The 18,237-nt window shown below is 43.3% G+C and overlaps 1 protein-coding gene across 1 annotated transcript in view; it reads left to right on the top strand.

Annotated features, from left to right (window-relative positions):
* Positions 1 to 3,452, top strand: part of LEMD1 (LEM domain containing 1) — a gene marked incomplete at both ends in the record, with an annotated part of 32,117 nt that extends 28,665 nt beyond the window's left edge. The window contains 2 exons of the mRNA XM_081026188.1: positions 2,269 to 2,345; positions 3,266 to 3,452. Coding sequence (XP_080882314.1) covers positions 2,269 to 2,345; positions 3,266 to 3,452 — 264 coding nt within the window. The remainder of the gene's footprint in view (positions 1 to 2,268; positions 2,346 to 3,265) is intronic.
* Positions 3,453 to 18,237: the final 14,785 nt, after the last annotated feature.

Genomic DNA, 18,237 nt, shown 5'->3' with positions numbered 1-18,237 from the left:
GGAGCACAGAGCTCCAACCTCCTGAGCCACCCAGCCGGCCCTCTTAGTGAGAATTTTTGAAGTCCTTTTTCCTCAAGGGCCTTTGCATCCCTCTTCCAGGAAATTGTTGTAGTGGTTTATACATCTTCAGTGTCTACATTGGGAGTGGTGTTCCCTTGGTGCTCTTGTGTCATGCACAGCTTCCTACCATCACTAAACTGCTGTTGAGAACATCTTCTTTAAGAAGGTGGGGCAGGAAGTATAGGGAGAGGGGTGGAGGCCAAAGCTCTTTCATCATTGGTGGCCTTTCCTGGGATGGGGGATGACCAGCAGTAAATGAAGATACAGCAGGCCATGCCCTCCCCACCCACCTTTGGCTGAGACCATTGGACCTGCTGACACAGCATGCCCTGTAGGTGATATTCCAGACTCACTAGGGTTATGTGCTCTATTGGAGTGTCCTGATAACACAGTTGCTAAGGCCAACCAAGGCTGTCCTTTTTCCTGGTAACTATGACTCACATGAGTGCCCAAGTGTCTCATGTCCCACCCTCCATTACACCCGAGTCCCAACCTTCTCAGTACTGCTGTCAAAACATCTCCTTTTGACTTTCCTTCTGGATCTTGTTCTGTCCTGGTGTTGATTAGTCCTTTGCCTATCAGAGGTGAGTCCCATCTTCCTCTCATATTTTGGAGAACTCTCTACTTCCTGACCCCTTGTTCATAGCCTTCCTTATTCATATATGACTTCCTTGTTCATATAGTGAGGCCTCTGGCAGCTCAGTAGGTGTCAGACAGCTCCTTTCATGTTCAGGGGTCTTGGAGCCCTTCTCTCCCATCTCCCAACCCCTTTCTCATCTAGTAGATGCCAAGTTAGCCAATGACCTCGGGTCGTAGATATTGTGGCTTGATTAAAGAGAAATAGAATACAGCTCTATGAGATCCAACTGATGGTCTGCTTAGGGATGAAGGAAGTCAGGGCAGAATACTTACAAATAACCATGCTCAGTGGTGAGCTCTTTAGGGCAGGGATGGTGTGATGGTACCCTCAGAAATCTTCACAGTTTGCATAGGGCTTGGCACTCAACAGCACAATACAAATGTTTGTTGAATGAATAAATAAAATACAGAATGTGTGTATTAGGGTAAAGAAATACGGACCACACCACTGATCTGAGTGAATGAGAGTAATGAAGAAGACTTCTTGCAGGATGGAAATTATTTTAGAAACTGAAGGGTAGAGAGGAGTCTAGTGTAGTGGTTCCAGTACATAGCTCCATTGATAATACTGACCTTAGGCTAGTTACTTAAACTTTCTATTCCTCAAGACTCATCATATCCAAAACAAAACAATGATAGTGCCTACCAGATGAGGGTAGGGTGATCTAGGAGGCCTCAGTGAGTTAACGGGGCCTGGAACTCAATACATGGTAGTTAGCAATGTCACCTGTGACCACATCTTCACATTTCTGAACATTAAAGACACTTGAGGAAGATAAGGCCTGAATGTTAAATAAGAATAGACAATCAAGGAAAACCAGGCTTATAAGGAAAAACAGCAACACAAAATTAACAATAATTATCAGTATGCTAATCATTATTACTAACATTTATTAAGTGCTTCCTATATGCCAAGAGATGTGTTAATCATTTTGCATGGATTAAGCCACTTAATCTTTACAGCTTTATTTCACAGAGAGGAAACAGAGGCAGAGGGAGCTATGCCTTTTCACTTTTTTGAAAAAACAACATGAAAGAAATGTTTGGAAAAAGAAAAAATGAAAGCATGATTGTCCCTATTTCTGTCCCTCATACTGAACATTTTTATTTACCTAAATTATTTTCTGGTCGTTGTTCACAACTGACTTGTTTTTTTAAAATAACTTTATTCTTCATATAAAAATGACACATGTTCATAAAAAAAAGTTCCAAGCAATAAAAGTACAAATAAGAGCAAAATAGGGAAATGATATTTAAGAACAGAATGCTTCTTGCGTCACTGGTGTGTTTAGTGTTCATGTATGAGTCATTGAAGTACAGTATTACTCCACAGAACTTGGAAGTTTTTGCTAATATTGGATCAAGACAAATAAAGTTTGTGTCATGAAGTACTAAACTACCTGATGTACTAAGCTCTTTATCAGTCCTCAGCTTATATGATTTTTTCTAGAATGAAAAATAAGGTCCTTTGTATAAGACATTAGAAACTGTACCATGAGGCCGCTTTTTGATAATTTGATATTATCTTCTTGATAAATTAATTCTTGATATTTTCTTTCTGTTCATTAGAGACCCAAGGCTTCTAGCACTAAACCAAAAGCCCAAGATATCTCCTGTGTGGATTACAAGTGTTCTAAGAAGACAAGGTAATATTTAGCACTTGAAGAGATATTATTGACTGTGTAACTCCTGGAAAAAAAATTCTTATTCTGATTTTTGTGAAGGGTTTGAGTCTGAAAGAGAATCTGTTAAGAAAGAAGATTTGTAACAACTCATAATTTCAAAGCTGAAAGGGATTTACATAATCTCTAGTTTATCACTTATGTGTAGAGATAAAAACAAGCCAGAGAGATTGAGGGGGATGCCAAAAGTCACCGTGAACTGAGACCAGAACCCAAGATCCCTGATCTGTAGTCATTTGGAGACATATTCCTATTTGTGTCTTGGAAAATGGAGGGGGAAAAAAAGGTAGTGGAAATAAATGCTCAAGACAGGCCATTTTATTAGTGAGAAAGTAAAGCTTTTTGGAAAGTTCCCTAACTTCTGAATAAACTTTTTTCAGAATTAGCTTTTCTCAGACAATTTTAAGGATTAGACTAATGGAAACATAAGACTCTCTCTAAAAGAAGATCCTTCGGAAAGTATCCTCTTGCTCTTTTAAATGCAAAGTAAGCAGATTTCAAAAGCCCTTCCCTCCTCCAGCCTGAAAGGTGGAGTTAATACCTGTGAAGAAAGAGAGGGCTTGTATACTGATGCCCCATCCACTCTTACAAATCCTCAGTGAGACCAAGGGCTCTGCAAGGCCCTGGGTCAGGCCTTGTGCCAGCAGTCAAAGACATTGCACAAGTGGGTAATAAGAAAATGCTTGGTGGGATTTTCTCAACCTCACATCCTCCTGATACCCTGTTGAAATTAGCATAGGTTTTCAGTAATAAAGGGATGCTTCCTAAAGCCCCACTGGTGTTGCTTCCTTGCACCCCAAGGCCCACACGTTTTCGGGGGGTGCTCAGCTCCTAGATGTATACAACCCTAAGAGCCACTAATGTTTTCACAGGTCTGCCTCAAGAGCACCAAACACCAGATTCAAAACAGGTAGCAATACCGAAGACAAAGACTACTGCACAGTAAACGGGAGTGTTGGGAGTGGGAACCTAGAAAGGTTTCCAGTGGCCTTGAAGCTGGCTGTGCTCGGCATCTTTATCATTGTGGTGTTTGTCTACCTAACTGTGGAAAAGAAGTCGCTCTTTGGTTAAGTGCTTTAGGAGCAGAGCAATGCTTGCTCCAAGCCCTCCTGCTTCAAGAAAGGACTGCTCCGAAGGGGGAGGGCCAGCCCCGAAGCCAGGTAGTCTTTCCTTGCACTGTGAGGATCTGTAGCCAGGCTCAGCCAGATGGAAGGAATGACGGGGAGAACCAGGCACTTGTGTCAGAGAGCTGGATCGTAGGGAATTCTCCGAGTTCTGTTGGTCATCATTAAAGGTGTTTCCACGTTGGAGCGCACGTCTAAAAAAGAAACTGCGTGTTTTTCTTTTTAACTATAGTGACAAACCATTGATCACATTTTATTCGCTCTTCAAATTGTATAGTCAACTATGGGAAAGGCCACAACAGGTAACAAACAAAAAAAGAGTGTGTCTGGTTCAGCAAACACAAGGATATATCCATCATCAGCAACAAAAGAAAACCATTTAGATCATGATAGCATTTGCAACACTGAAACTTATCAAGGTTTGAAAAAAATAAGGCCTGATGAGGGAATGTAATGACCATGGCCTCCGGAACCAGACAGAGCTGGGTAAGTACCTGGCTCTTCTGTATATTGGCTCTGTGACCTTGGGTGAGTTAGTTGTCTTCTCCTAGCTTCAGTTTCAACTTCTAAAAATAGTGATAAAATAGATGTTAGGGTAATGAAGAATTTGAAGAAATAATGCATATAAAGTACTCAGTACTTACTATCAGTCAGGTATATTGACTGATAGTAAGCCCCCAAGAAACGCTCAATAAATGTTTAAGCAATCTTACACTTTGGCACAATAATTCTACTTCTGGGAGGAGCTAATTCTAGATACAGGAAAGTTGTAAGTACTAAGAAGTTGACTGCAGCAATTTTTATGGTAGCCAAATGTGGAAACAACGCAAATATCCAACAGTAGGGGAATAGTTTAATAAATTGAAGTATAGCCTTTTGATTCTTCAATAATTAAAAATATTAAGTTTATCATAAAAGAAAATGCTTATTTAAAAAATTTTTATAACAGCCTCATTGAAATATAATTCACATGTTACACAATTCACCTATTTAAAGTGAACATACAATTCAATGATTTTTGGTATATTCATAAAGTTGTACATCAATTTTAGAATATTTTCATCATTCCTATAATGTATTTTTTTAATGATAAACAAAAAAGGACACAAATTTGTTAGGACTATATTACCACAATTGTACAAAAAACACTGGAAGAAAACATGTCAAATGTTACCAGTACTTCAGTGATGGGACTCTGATTTTCTTTTTTTAAGTTCTTTTCTATATTTTTAAAGATTTCTATAAGCAGTGTGTATTAATTTGCTAACAGGAGAAAATAAGTTTTAATTTTTAGAAATTGTATACGGTATTACAGTTTGGTGGCAAGGAACATAAAACTCTAGTAAGGCCAGCTTAAACAAATAGGAATTTATTTTTCTCTCATAAAAAGAAATTTGGAGCTTAAAGTATATATTACTGTTAAAAACAACCAAATGTAATATGATTCTGATTCAAATGAACCAATGTGGAAAGAAGTACGATCAACAAAATTTGAAACTGACTAGAAAATCGGTGATATTAAGAGATGCTTGAACTTACTGAGCAGCAGCAGCTGTTCTGTGACTATTCTGTTCATCCAGAACAATACGGAAGGCTGGGAGAGCGAGCATTTGAGCTTTAGCAGCCTCTGTATTAGACAGAGAAGAGAGAAGAGGATCGAGTATAAGAGTAGGAGGATGTGACCACAGTGATGGGCACAGGTTCTTCAAAGATGACACTTGTGCAACTGTAATTGAAAAATAAAAATAAATGTTTTTAAAATGTTTAAAAAGGAGGCTTCTGTTCTTAATATGATCAAGCATTATAAAAAAATAAACCTCTCCTAGAAAGGCTTTTTCACCCTTTGAACTTTTGCCTATTCATTCTTATAAATCAGAATCCTGTAATCAGTTTAAAGAGACGACACAAGACAATTAGCCAAGGTTTGGGTCCCCAACCAGCATTTCAGGCCCCACCCTAACTGGAATCTGTATTTTAACAGGATCCCAGGACTTCTAACACTTTAAAGTTTGAGAAGCACTGCTGTGTCCATCTCCATCAGATGCTCATGTAGGAGGAGACCTAGCTCAAGCCTAAGCCTAGCTGACCCTAGGAGTCAGGCCAGCGGACAAGTGGGATCAGTTCACCAGGAGTCTGTTACAATGGGGACTGGTTTTTCCTTTGGGAAAAACTAGTCTCAGGCATACAAATTTGATCCCAGGTACTGTTTCACTATTCATTCATTTAACTATTTAGCACCTACTGTGTACTCTCAATAGAATGACAAATAAAATCAATATAAGATACAGTCCCTGCTCTCAAGAAGCCTATAGTGTGGAGAGGAGATGGAAAAATCAACAGACATTACAGTGTTAATGATTGATGGCAAGACAGGGTGTCCTGGGAGCACATAATAGGGCAATTTTCTCAGGCTTTGGGAGTAGACATGGGTAGCTTCCTAGAAAAAGTGGTGTCATAACCGAACCCAGCAGGCTGAGTATAATTCAGAAAAGTGGGTAAGGCTAAAGGAATGGTCATCAGGAGATATAATAGTATGTACAGAGGCTAGTACGGGAGACAGCAGGCAAGTGTGGGGACCACAGGAAAACAGAAGGAGGCGGTGACAGATGAGGCTGGAAAAGAAGGCAGGATTCAGATTACATCATAGACAATTTGGAGGATCATATTGAGGAGTTTGAACTTTAATCCTGAGGCCAATGCTTGAGAAAAGAAACTCTTCTAACAATCCCTGTCCCCCTGGTTGTCTTCCACTGGCAGTTTCCATGTCAGTCTCCACAGCTTCCCTCGCTTCCCCTGAAAACTAGGGAAAGAGACTTCTAAACCAGACTTCAGACTTCAGCAAACCAAAGGAGTTGTTTGCTGAAACCCCTGAGGGACATTGGGAGCACAGGTCAGTTCTTAATGTGCTGGGCGCTGGCAGCAAAAGCAGTGGGCAGCCCAGCACTAGTGGGAACAGCACACTTTTTGACATGCATGTCAAGGGTGTGCCCATGACAAGGACAGCAAATGTGACAATGCTGCAAGAGTCGGGGCAACAGAGGAGACCTCAGGGAATGCTACCTGTGGCTGAGACACTTGTATTGGTGAGCAGACATGGGCACTTTCACGGCACTCCTAGGGAGAGAAGGAGGAGGGCACAAATGGGGTTGGGGGGAGTGCTGAGGAATACCGTTAAAATCCCTCTGCAGGGGTGGCTGGATGGCTCAGTTGGTTAGGGCATGAGCTCTGAACAGCAGGGTTGCCAGTTCGATTTCCACATGGGCCAGTGTGCTGCGCCCTCCACAACTAGATTGAAGGACAACGACTTGGAGCTGATGGGCCCTGGAGAAACACAGTTATGAGGGGAGGCATGCGGGGTCTTGGCTCCCGCTCCCCACATAAGAATGCAGGATATGGTGAGGCCAAAAAGGGACACCACGGAGCCATAGATACGGGAGTCACACCACTATAGTCTCGCTGACTGCTGGGTTGGAGATACAAGAAGCAGGAGCCACACGATCCGCAACCTGCCATCTACTTCTCTGCCAACCAATCTCACTTGCTAACTGTAATCCGCACTTGCTAGCTCAGCCATGGCAGTTATATCAGTGGCTAATGGCTAACCGGTAACAGCCGATGGCCAACTAACCAAAGCTGACGGCCATCTACTACCCGAGCCAGCACCTTTCCACATGAGGCCAAGAGCCTGGAAACTGCTCTCTGGGACTCTGTCCCCACACACACTGTTCCCCAATATTCCCTAATTTAAAAAACACCCTCTGCATAGAGAACTCTACAATTGTACTGGCTCCATTTTGTGAATATTTATGATGTGATCCAAATATTTCATGACTTTCTCTTTAAGGCTCACCTTCCCCAGATAATCCAGGGAAAGTGTATATGGGGAGTGAGGCTGGCTGTCGACCCAGGACCACTGTCCTTCATTGATATGAAACTGTTGCCACCAAGCTGACCTCAGCAGAGGGCTGATACAGGGAAGGCCCCTTCTCCCATTGTGGCCCTGTCTCTAAATTCTCCATAATACAATAATGCCAGCGGTGTGTATAACAGGCTTTTCTGACATTTTAGAAATAACGAGGAAGCTAAAATGTGGGGAGGAAAACCCTGGGCCTGCCTTGGTGTCTTTCTCAACAAGTCATCTACCCACCTCCACCCCACTTTATGCTACCTTGATCCAACAGAAGCCATGCCATTGAGCTTTTCTTGACCTTGGGCCAAATCAAATTCCCAGGCATGGTGTCCCCCAACTAGTCTCGGTAATAGAAAAGGAATTGGTATAGAGATTTATTTTTCCACTTCTAACTGCTCATCTGCCTTCCGTGCAAATCTTGGATCTCCTTGGGCTGGGGACTGACTGTATCTTAATCATTTCTGGATCTCCTCTTAAAGTGAAGTCTTCACTTCCCCCAAAATGAGCCCACTTCCTTTTCAAGCCATTTCCAACCATTTCCAACCCAAACAGACATTTGAAACCACAAAACCAATACCCCAGATTTTGCCTCCTATTTATTTCTGTGAGAAGTTCCTAAAATGAGCAAACTGCTGTTGAAAGGCATTCCCAATCAATCTCATTATGCAGTGTTTATCCTTTTAACAGGCTGTCGTTCCCAGGGCCCCAGTAGTGCTGGTAGAGCTTGTTTCTGTAAATGTCACTGTTTATCTGACCTGCGCCCAGAAAGGGTGTTCTCCCTCTGATTGCCAACCAGTTCAGTGAAGTGCAGGCTGGAACATAATTCAGCTAATTGCCTGTCACACAGGGCGGGTGGATTTCACGGGCTTGTGTTCTACATATGGGGCAATGAGGCCTATTCCATCACACATGTACCGTTTAAATCTCTACCCAGCCAACATTCAGGCTGACAGATGGAAGAAATTCTTAAAGGCTCTATTTCTGGTTTTTGACATTCAAAGAAACACTGTGCTACCACTTCTTAAAAATAATTGGTAAAGTACCAAGTTATTTTCATTGCCACGGTCATAAATAAAGAAGTGCTAGACCACATTATTCATATCTATAGTAGCTGATGATAACTCTTACATACAAGAAAAAGGAGTACTGATGTTTGGAGAGGTGTCTTTTCTTGCTTTTTTCAGCTTCTCTCCCCAAACCTCATCCCCATACCCAATCAAGAAAAGTAACATGAAAGCACTGATCTTTTCTTTTTTTTTAAAATATTTTATTGGGGAAGGGGAACAGGACTTTATTGGGGAACAGTGTTGTGGGGACGAAGCCCTGGAGAGCAGTTTCCAGGCTCTCGGCCTCACATGAAAAGGTGCTCACTTGAGTAGTAAATGGCCATCAACTGTGATTGCATGGCCATCAGCTGTGGCTAGTTGGCCATCAGCTGTAACCAGTGAGCCATTGGCCACTAATATAACTGCCGTGGCTACGCTAGCAGAAAAATGGGGGCTGGCAAGAAGATGGTGGCTGAGCGAGCAGGAGCAGATTGCAGTTAGCAAGTGGGGTTGGTTGGTTGGCAGAAAAGCGGACAGCAGTTCACACGTCGTGTGAATCCAGACTCCAGTGAGACTATAGTGGTATGACTCCCCCACCTATGCTCCGTGGGTGTTCCTGTCTGGCCTAGCCACATCCTGTGTTCTTATGTGTGGAGCGGGAGCTGAGACCCTCGCAGGCCACCCCGCACGACTAGTGGTGCAGTGAGCAGGGTACGGTGCCGGCCAAAGCTCTCCGAAGGGCGGTGGAGCACTTTGTGCATATGAACACTCAGTCTCAGGAAGACCAGGAGGAGCAGCTGCCAGAGAGCTGGACCCCCTGGAGGGGAGGGAAGACATGGACGGTTCCCCAACCAGCAGAGGCCAGAGAAAGCGAAGGTCGTTGCGGCCCTGTGGGCTGGGAACTGCTTGCTGAGGCCCTCACCCCCAGGTGGGGAGGACTTGGAGCCCTCGCCCTGCGGAGAGGGCACACATTGTGAGGCTAACGCACAGCCCTGGAGAATGACTGTGGACTATGGGGAATGGGCTCCATCCCTAATTTAAGGGACCGCTTGACTGTTTGCTTGGGAACGTACCATCATGTAGTGGAACTGGCGGATGTTTGCTTTTGTGTCTCGACCAGCTGCTGTGGAGAATATATGAGAAAGTCGGGCTATGCCCAAAAAGAGTGGCAGTGTCCTGAAAGCCCTGGCTGAGCCTAGGGAGTCTGGCTGAGCCCAGAGAGAGTGTTAGTGCCCAGAGAGGGCTTGACTATGCCTAGGGAGACTGGTAGTACCCTAAGAAGCCCAGGAAGTCTGGCTGTGCCCAGAAGGACTGGCTGTGCCCTGAGAAACCCTGGCTGTGTCCAGAGAGCCTGGCTGTGTCCAGGATATTGCAAGTGTGTACTTCCGGGACTTGTCCACGTCAAGTTGTCCTTTCAATCTTAGTTGTGGAGGGCGCAGCTCAGCTCCAGGTCCAGTTGCCGTTCTTAGTTGCAGGGGGCGCAGCCCACCATCCTTTGTGGGAGTCGAACTGGCAACCTTATGGTTGAGAGCCCACTGGCCCATGTGGGAATTGAACCAGCAGCCTTCGGAGTTGGGAGCATGGAGCTCCAATCGCCTGAGCCACCGGGCCAGCCAGAAGGCACTGATCTTTGAATTTAAATAGAACTTTACTGTTTCCTGAAGCAAAAACTTATTTCAAGACTAAAATAAGAAAGTGCCTAACCAACTTAACATTTGATTCTGGGGAAGATTCCTGGTAGGAACTTGGATGGCAGAAAATGAAAGGGAAGCCAATTAGTGTGTCAAGCCACACTAGCTTTTAACAAGCTTTCTCAAAAAGAAATGAACCCGTTAAGGGAGTCCTCGAAGGCAAGCGTGACTGTCATCCAGAGTTTCCCTGATGCCTTGGTCACGCTTCTTTCCAGTTCACTTTGGCAAAGTAGGTGAGTGAAGAGCAGGGAAAAATTTTGTGCAGATGTTAGAGCTACGCTCTAATCAGCAACGTTACAATGAGCTCCCGCATGACAGGACCACAGTCATTGAAAAATGAGGGCTCCTATGAATGTTCTCATGTGTGGGTGTAACCGAAACACAAAGCTGCCTAATGAATCAATCTCTGGTGAGCAGGAAGGGGGCTGCTCTGGGTACACTGCAGATGTGAATGAGGACATCTCTCATTTCCTGGCAACGAGAGAACGGTGTGACAACTACAGTTCCTAAAGAGCTGTTGTTAAAATCCTCCTTGGATTTCAAGGATTAGCTAACAATATGTGGAGGGGACAGGATGAGTTTGTCTTTTTTTTTTTTTTTTGGCCCTTCAGAGAAGGGGTCCATTACTGTTCTGACTAGAGGACACTCTGTTCCCTTTCACAAGACTGATGTTGGGCAACCCCTCCAATGGGCAAGCAGGAGAAGGGCAAGGTCATAACCTAGATGAATAAGGTTGGCTCTGCTGCTATGAAGAGCACATCTTTCCTACTTACATTACAGAGGAGTTGAAACCTGGTTTCAGGGCAACAAGGGGAAAAGTGCCGAGCAGGGAATCAGGGGATCCAGGTTCCAATCCCAAGTCTGCTCCTGGCTACTTGTGAGAATTAAGGGCTTTCTTGGAGCCTCAGCTTCCTCATTTGTACAATGGGCACCAGAATTCTGAGTCAAAACCTAAGCAATGATAGGTTGCCTGTGACAAGGATAGCAAACCTTGAAGACATTGTGCTCAGTGAAATAAGCCAGTCACAAAAGGACACATACTGTATGACTCCACTTATATGAGGCACCTATAGTAGTCAAATTCAAAGAGACAGAAAGTAGAATGGTGGTTGCCAGGGGCTAGAGGGAGCAGAGAATGGAAAGTTGTTTTTTAATGGGTGTAGGGTTTTAGTTTTGGAGGATGAAAGAAGTTCTGGAGATGGATGGTGGTGATGGTTGCATAGCAGTGGGGGTGTGCCTAGTGTCTCTGAATTGTACAGTTAAAAATAGTTAAAATGGTGAATTTTATGTTATGTGTATTTTACCACAACTTTAAAAAAGCAGCAAAGCAATTACCCACAGCATTAGCTCACAATATCAGGGGTCTCAAACTCAAATATCCACAGAGGACAAGCAAGTTGTGTAAATAAATGTGAGCCCAGTGACTTGCAGGATGGCATTACACAGGAGGGTCAGGGGTTCCCTAGCCAAGCCAAGACTTGCCATGTAGGAATGTGGGTAGGATTCCAGAAAGTGAAAATTCTGGATATTTAGGTAAAATCCCTGAATCCTTTCAAATTGGCAACTAATTCAAAAATTTTTTTAAAATCCTTTTTTAAAAATTTTCTATTGGGGAATATTGGGGAACAGTGTGCCTCTCCAGGGCCCATCAGCTCCAAGTTGTTGTCCTTCAATCCAGCTGTGGAGGGCGCAGCCCAGCTTCAAGTCCAGTTGCCAACCTCAATCTTAGTTGCAGGGGGCACAGCCCACCATCGCATGCAGGACTTGAACCAGCAACCTTGTTGCTGAGAGCTCATGCTATAACCAACTGAGCCATCCGCCTGCCACTACTGAAGCTCAGCGGCAGCTTGCCATCCTCAATCCAGTTGTGGAGGGTGCAGCTCACTGGCCCACGTGGGAACTGAACCAGCAACCCCGTTGTCCAGAGCTCTCACTCCAACCAACTAAGCCATTCAGCCGCCCCCAACTAAATCAAAATTAAAAACAAAACAAAACAAAACAAAACAAAACAACTGTGGGCCAAAAAAGGTACATCCATAACTTAGATTCTTCTTGCAGGCCTCTAGTTCTCGCCCTCTGTGTAGAGAGCTGATGTGTATCATCTGGTTCCCTTTCCTTCTTTCTTTGTCAGGATGGCACCCCACACTTTTCCCTCAACAACAGGTTGTGACCAAGACAAGTTGTACCTGAATAAGTCCACTGACTTTCCACACTGTGTGCCCATGGGAACCCAACCAGAACATGGCAGAACAGGCAAGGTATCCTCCTATGTAACAGGTGTGCTGTCATCAACATTGTGGTGGTTTTAACACCACTCATCAGAGATGTAGGGGCCCTCATGTCCATGTTATAGCCCCAAAACTCCACTATTTCTTCTTCTTCTCTTCCTCCTCCTCTTCTTCTTCTACTTATTGTTATTTTAATGGAGACCTAGTGAAATGATCTTTAACTCTCCCATCACACTCAATGCCATTCATCTCTTGATTTCTGTTTTAAAATCAATCAACTTCCTCACTATGACTGATGTCCATTCTCATTACCATATTCAGAAGTCAGATGATATCATGCATCTTTCTTGATTTTTGACATGTGTGGCAAGTACATCCCAGTACATGAGGTCTCAGGGTACAGGGATTTTAGTTTGTTGGAATAGTAACAGCCATGCAGATTCTAGAGGTCACCTGTACTGTATTTCCCTTATAAGCCCAATACTGCTACTTGGCAAAAGAACAATAGGCAGCTTTCTGCATTTGCTAGCAGCTTTATTTAAAGGTGGGATGGTGCTTGCAAAAGTAGGCCATTTGGGGAGCACATCACTAATCACCTGCCAGGCTGCTTCTTGCTCATATCAAATCTGGTAGCAAAAAAAAAAAAAAGAGAGAGAGAAATTTGGTCATTTCTTTAGGCTAGGCTTTCTACAATTAATTCTCAGTGACAGCACAGATGCCTCCTGCTTGTGAGAAGCCATCAAAAGCTTCTTTTTGATGTGATATGCTCTCCCAAAGTGGGGAAGCAAAAGTATTGCTTAGAGGAACAGATCTGCACTCTCAGCAAATGCTGGTGGTGATGAGAAGTTTGTGGCCCTGTATTCAGTGAGTCTATCTACTCCTGTGGTCCAGCATGGCCTTATGCCCAGTGATACCACATTCAGCTGGCAATTTTTTTCCATATAACTACAGTTTGGCTCTTTGAGAGTGATGGCAATTTCCTTCCTGTGTATCATTCTGCTGACATTTATGGAGAGCCTACTATGAGCTAGGTCCTGTGCTAGGAGCTGGGATACAATGAAGTTCACGGTCTAATGGGGGAAGCAGAGACATAAGCAGAGGATTATAAATTGTCCAGCGTGTGTGAGTGGATGCTGTTTTGGTGCTCTGCCCAGATCCCCTACCCTGACCCAGTGTACCCACTCCTGCTGTGTGGCTTGGCTGCTAAAGGCTTATGGGTGCCCCTCTCCTCAGAATTGCCCTCATCTGACAGCGACTGCTTCTCCTGGTCATTTATACCCACCTTGGGTAGCCACAGCCAAAGACCAACTGATATGGAAAAACAAAAGGTGTGGAGAGGACAACTCTGCCATGTTATTTATGTTCCTGAAGACTTCACTCTCCCACCCATTCACCATGAATCAGGCAAGGGCTAGACTTTACCATGTGGCACTTTTCCCTAATCCTGCTCCAAATCCCTATAAGTCTTTCTGAAGAGCTCTTCTGTAATAAGCCATATGTCCCTACCTCAGGCTCTGCTTTTAGGAAACCCAAACTGTGGTGGTGTTATAGGGATGATATTTGATAGAAATCTTCCTGAAATATTATACCCTTATTTGCCTTTTTAAGAAAAGAATTCTAAATATAATTTTGTGGGAGAAAATATTTACAAATCATATATCTGATAAGGGGTTAATATCCAAAATATATAAAGAACTTGTAAAACTCAATGACCAAAAAGCAATATGAATGAAAAATGGGCGGAGGGTGGCCAGATGGCTCAGTTGGTTAGAGCGCGAGCTCTGAACAACAGGGTTGCCAGTTCAGTTCCTGCATGGGATGGTGGGTTGCGCCCCCTGCAACTAAAGATTGAAAATGGCGACAGGACTTGGAGCTGAGCTGCACCCTCCACAACTAGATTGAAGCACAATGACTTGGAGCTGATGGGCCCTGGAGAAACACTGTGCCCCAATATAAAAAAAAAAAGTTAAAATAAATGGGAGAGAATATGAATAAACATTTTTTTCATAGTAGACCAATAGCCAATAGGTACATGAAAAGATGCTCAGCATCACTAATCATCAGGAGAATTCACATCAAAATCACAATGAGATATCACCTCACAACGGTTAGAATGGCTATTATCAAAAATAAAAGAAATAATGTGTTGGCAAGGATATGGAGAAAAGGGAACTCATATACTGTTAGTGGGATTATAAATTGGTGAAGCCACTTATGGAAAACAGTATGGAGGTTCCTCAAAAAATTAAAAATAGAACTACCATATGATCCAGAATTCCATTTCTGGGTATTTGTCAAAAAATATATTATTCAAAAAAATATATGCACCCCATGTTCGTTGCAGCATTATTTATAGTAGCCAAGGTACGGAAACAACCTAAGTGTCCATCGACAGATGAATGGATAAAAAATAATGTGGTGTTTATATAAAATGGAATACTATTCAGCCATAAAAAAGAATGAAATCTTGTCATTTGGGACAATATGTACAGACCTTGAGGGTATTATGCTAGGTAAGATAAGTCAGATAGAAAGACAAATACTATATGATCTCACTTGTAAGTAGAATTTAAAACACAAAACAAAATAGAAAGAAACAACTTCATAAATACAAAAAACACATTGGTGATAACCAGATGTAGGATGGGGGTGCTGAAATGGGTGAAGGGAGCCAAAAGGTACAAACTTCCATTTACAAAATAAATAAGGCATGAGGGTGTTATACAGCATGGTGACAATAGTTAATAACAATATACTGCCTATTTAAAAGTAGCTAAGAAAGTAGTTCTTAAAAGCACTCATCACAAGAAAAAAAGGGGTTTTTTGTAAGTATGATATCAGATATTAACTAGAATTTTGTGGTGATTGTTTCACAATATGCATAAATATCAAATCATTATGTTGTACACCTGAAATTAATATAATGTTATATGTCAATTTTACCTCAATTAAAAATAAATATATATTATATATATAATTTTGCATAGTTTGGAATGATTTCCAGTTTCATTTCCGCCTCAGTAAAATGAGGACATTGAATGAGATAATCTCCCTGACAACTTTTATGTGTCTTTTACTTTATAACCATGAGCATCACTTTTGGGATGGAATGGAAAGAAAGACAGCCCTGGGTTCAGACTCTGACACTGAACCTAACAGCCTAGGGTCCTTGTAAGCTGCTGGGCTTTGCTCAACTACAGTTCCTTCACCTGCTGAGTGGGGCAGTTGTTGTGATGATGACTAAATGAAATCATATATAGTGAAACACATAGTACAGCACCTAGCAATAAATCATAGCTGTTATTATTACTAATGTTATTTTAATACCATATTAAAATAGGGATGTCCACAGAGGCCTATAAGACACCTTGCCCGAACCAGGATCCAAGATAGTGGAGTGTACAGATGCTGTGCTTGCCTCCTTCCATGACCACATTGGAATTACAACTAAATTACAGAACAATCAACCTGGAGAACCATCTGAAGTGCAGTTGAATAGAAGTTTTATAACTAAGGCTATAAAGAAGAAGCCACATCGAGACTGGTAGGAAGGGTGGAGACATGGAATGGGCTGACCCCACACCTGCACGTGGCAGTTGAGAATCAGGAAGTTTATCTTGGCTGCAAAGGACCCCCCAAAGCAGTGAGGGACTACAACCCCATAGTGGGCTCCCCAGCCTGGAGTACCAATGCCAGGAAGAGGAGCCCACACACATTTGGCTGTGAAAAACAATGGGGATTCCAACCATCCAGGTGAGATGAAAGGCTGCAGAAAATCCAGAGGCCCTCTAAAAGGGCTCATGCACAGACTCACTTGCTTGTAGGCACTCAACCTGGGTTCCGAAGAGGGAATGCAGCTCAGGAGGCATCAGATACATACAGGGAGAAACTGAGTTATGTGGCTTCAAGGAGGGGACTGGAGGGACAGTCGCCATTTTTCCTGTGTAGAGTCCTTCTCCTGTGCAGCCGGCAGGTGGGCACTATGTTTCCTTTTTGAGCCCTGCCCCACATGGCCAAATCAGAATCTATATTGGCCTGATGAACTCTGCTTGCTCTACCCTGTGACTCCGTGGGACCCACCCCACATAAATCAAGCAAAACCAGAGGGACTTTCTAGACCAGCAGCCAGCCCTGCCAATGTTGCACTCTTTCTTGGAAAACTCTTGGGCCCCTGGTGTGCAGCAACTGGTCCTGGTGTGCTCTAAGATTTTGGCTGAGTAGCTCCAGGCTCAGCACTGGTACCAAACCAGAATCTACATTAACCTGGTGAACAACACTTGTCCCCCTTGATGACTCCCTCAGACCTTATCTCACCAAACTCATGTACCCCACAAGGTTCTATCAATGTCTGAGGCTTACAGGAGCCGGCAGGCGGCAGCAGGCATCCAGGTGTCCTAGTCTATTTGCAGAACTACTCCAGGCCCAGTACTGGTGGCAGCTATCCTAGGTTCACAGCGTGGCCTCTCCCACACTCCTCCAAGTTTAGAATAGGTAGTGACCAACTGGGAATTGCTTTATAGCTCCTACCAGATAGTCCCTGGATGGTAACAAACAGTGGCTGACCTGGGCCTGCACTGGAGTACCTCCCATGAGGCCCCAGATACAACATACCTGGAGGTGAGCTTCAGACCACAGCACAGACCACGCAATTAGCCACACAAGCATCACATGCAAAGACTTGTCTCAGTAGGCACCAGAGCCTGCTGGGGCAAATCCTGCTCCACAGTGTAACACCCACTCCCCAACAGCAGCTCAGAAGCTGTGGAGGCCAAATCTCACGGCCACTCAGTCCAAGGGTCAATCCCTTCCACTGATATGCCAATAGCAATCAAGGCTCAACTATAACAGGAGGGCACACACAACCCATACAAGGGACATTTCTGGAGCACCCAGTGCAGGTGACCAGGGAGACTGTGTGACTGGGCTCCACAGGGCACTTACTACATAAGGCCACGTGGCCAAGGCTGGGAGATATAGCAGATCTACCTAATACATAGAAACAAACAGAGAAAGATAGCCAAAATGAAAAAACAAAGAAATATGTCCCAAATGAAAAAAACAAGAGAAAACTCCAGAAAAATAACTAAATGAAATGGAGGTTATCAACATACCTGATGCTGAGTTCAAAATAATGGTTATAAGGATGCTCAAGGAACTTAGTGAGAACTTCAGCAAAGAGAGAGCATGCATTAGGAGCAGCAAATTAGTTCAGTTGGTCAGAGTGCGATGCTTTTAACACCAGTTTGATCCCCGCACGGGCCAGTGTGAGCTGCGCCCTCCACAACTAGATTGAAACAACTACTTGACTTGGTGTGGATGGGTCCTGGAAAAACACACTTAAAATAAATTTTAAAAAGTTAAAAAAATATATAGCATGCATTAAAAATGACACAGAAACCATAAAAAAAAAACCCAGTCAGTAATGAAGACTACAATAACTAAAATGAAGAATGCATTAGAAGGAATCACCAGCAGACTAGATGAAGCAGAGGATTGGATCAGTGATTTGGAAGACAAGGTAGCAGAAAACACCTAATTGGAAGAGAAAAAAATGAGGATAATTTAAGAGACCTCCAGGACAACCTCAAGAGTAACAATATTCGCATCATAGGAGGACCAGAACGAGAAGAGAGAAAAAGCAAGTGATTGAGAACCTATTTGAAGAAACAATGACTGAAAACTTCCCTAACCTGGTGCAGGAAATAGACATACAAGTCCAGGAAGCACAGAGTCCCAAACAGGATGAACCCAAACAGTCCCACATCAAGACACACTATAATTAAAATGGCAAAGGTAAAAGACAAAGAGAGAATCCTAAAAGCAACAAGAGAAAGGCAACTAGTTGCATACAAGGGAA

This window comes from Rhinolophus hipposideros (genome assembly GCF_964194185.1).
Source record: "Rhinolophus hipposideros genome assembly, chromosome: 19".
Taxonomy (NCBI): domain Eukaryota; kingdom Metazoa; phylum Chordata; class Mammalia; order Chiroptera; family Rhinolophidae; genus Rhinolophus; species Rhinolophus hipposideros.
The sequence above is the reverse complement of the archived record's forward strand: the minus strand, read 5'-3'. Positions and strand labels throughout refer to the sequence as shown.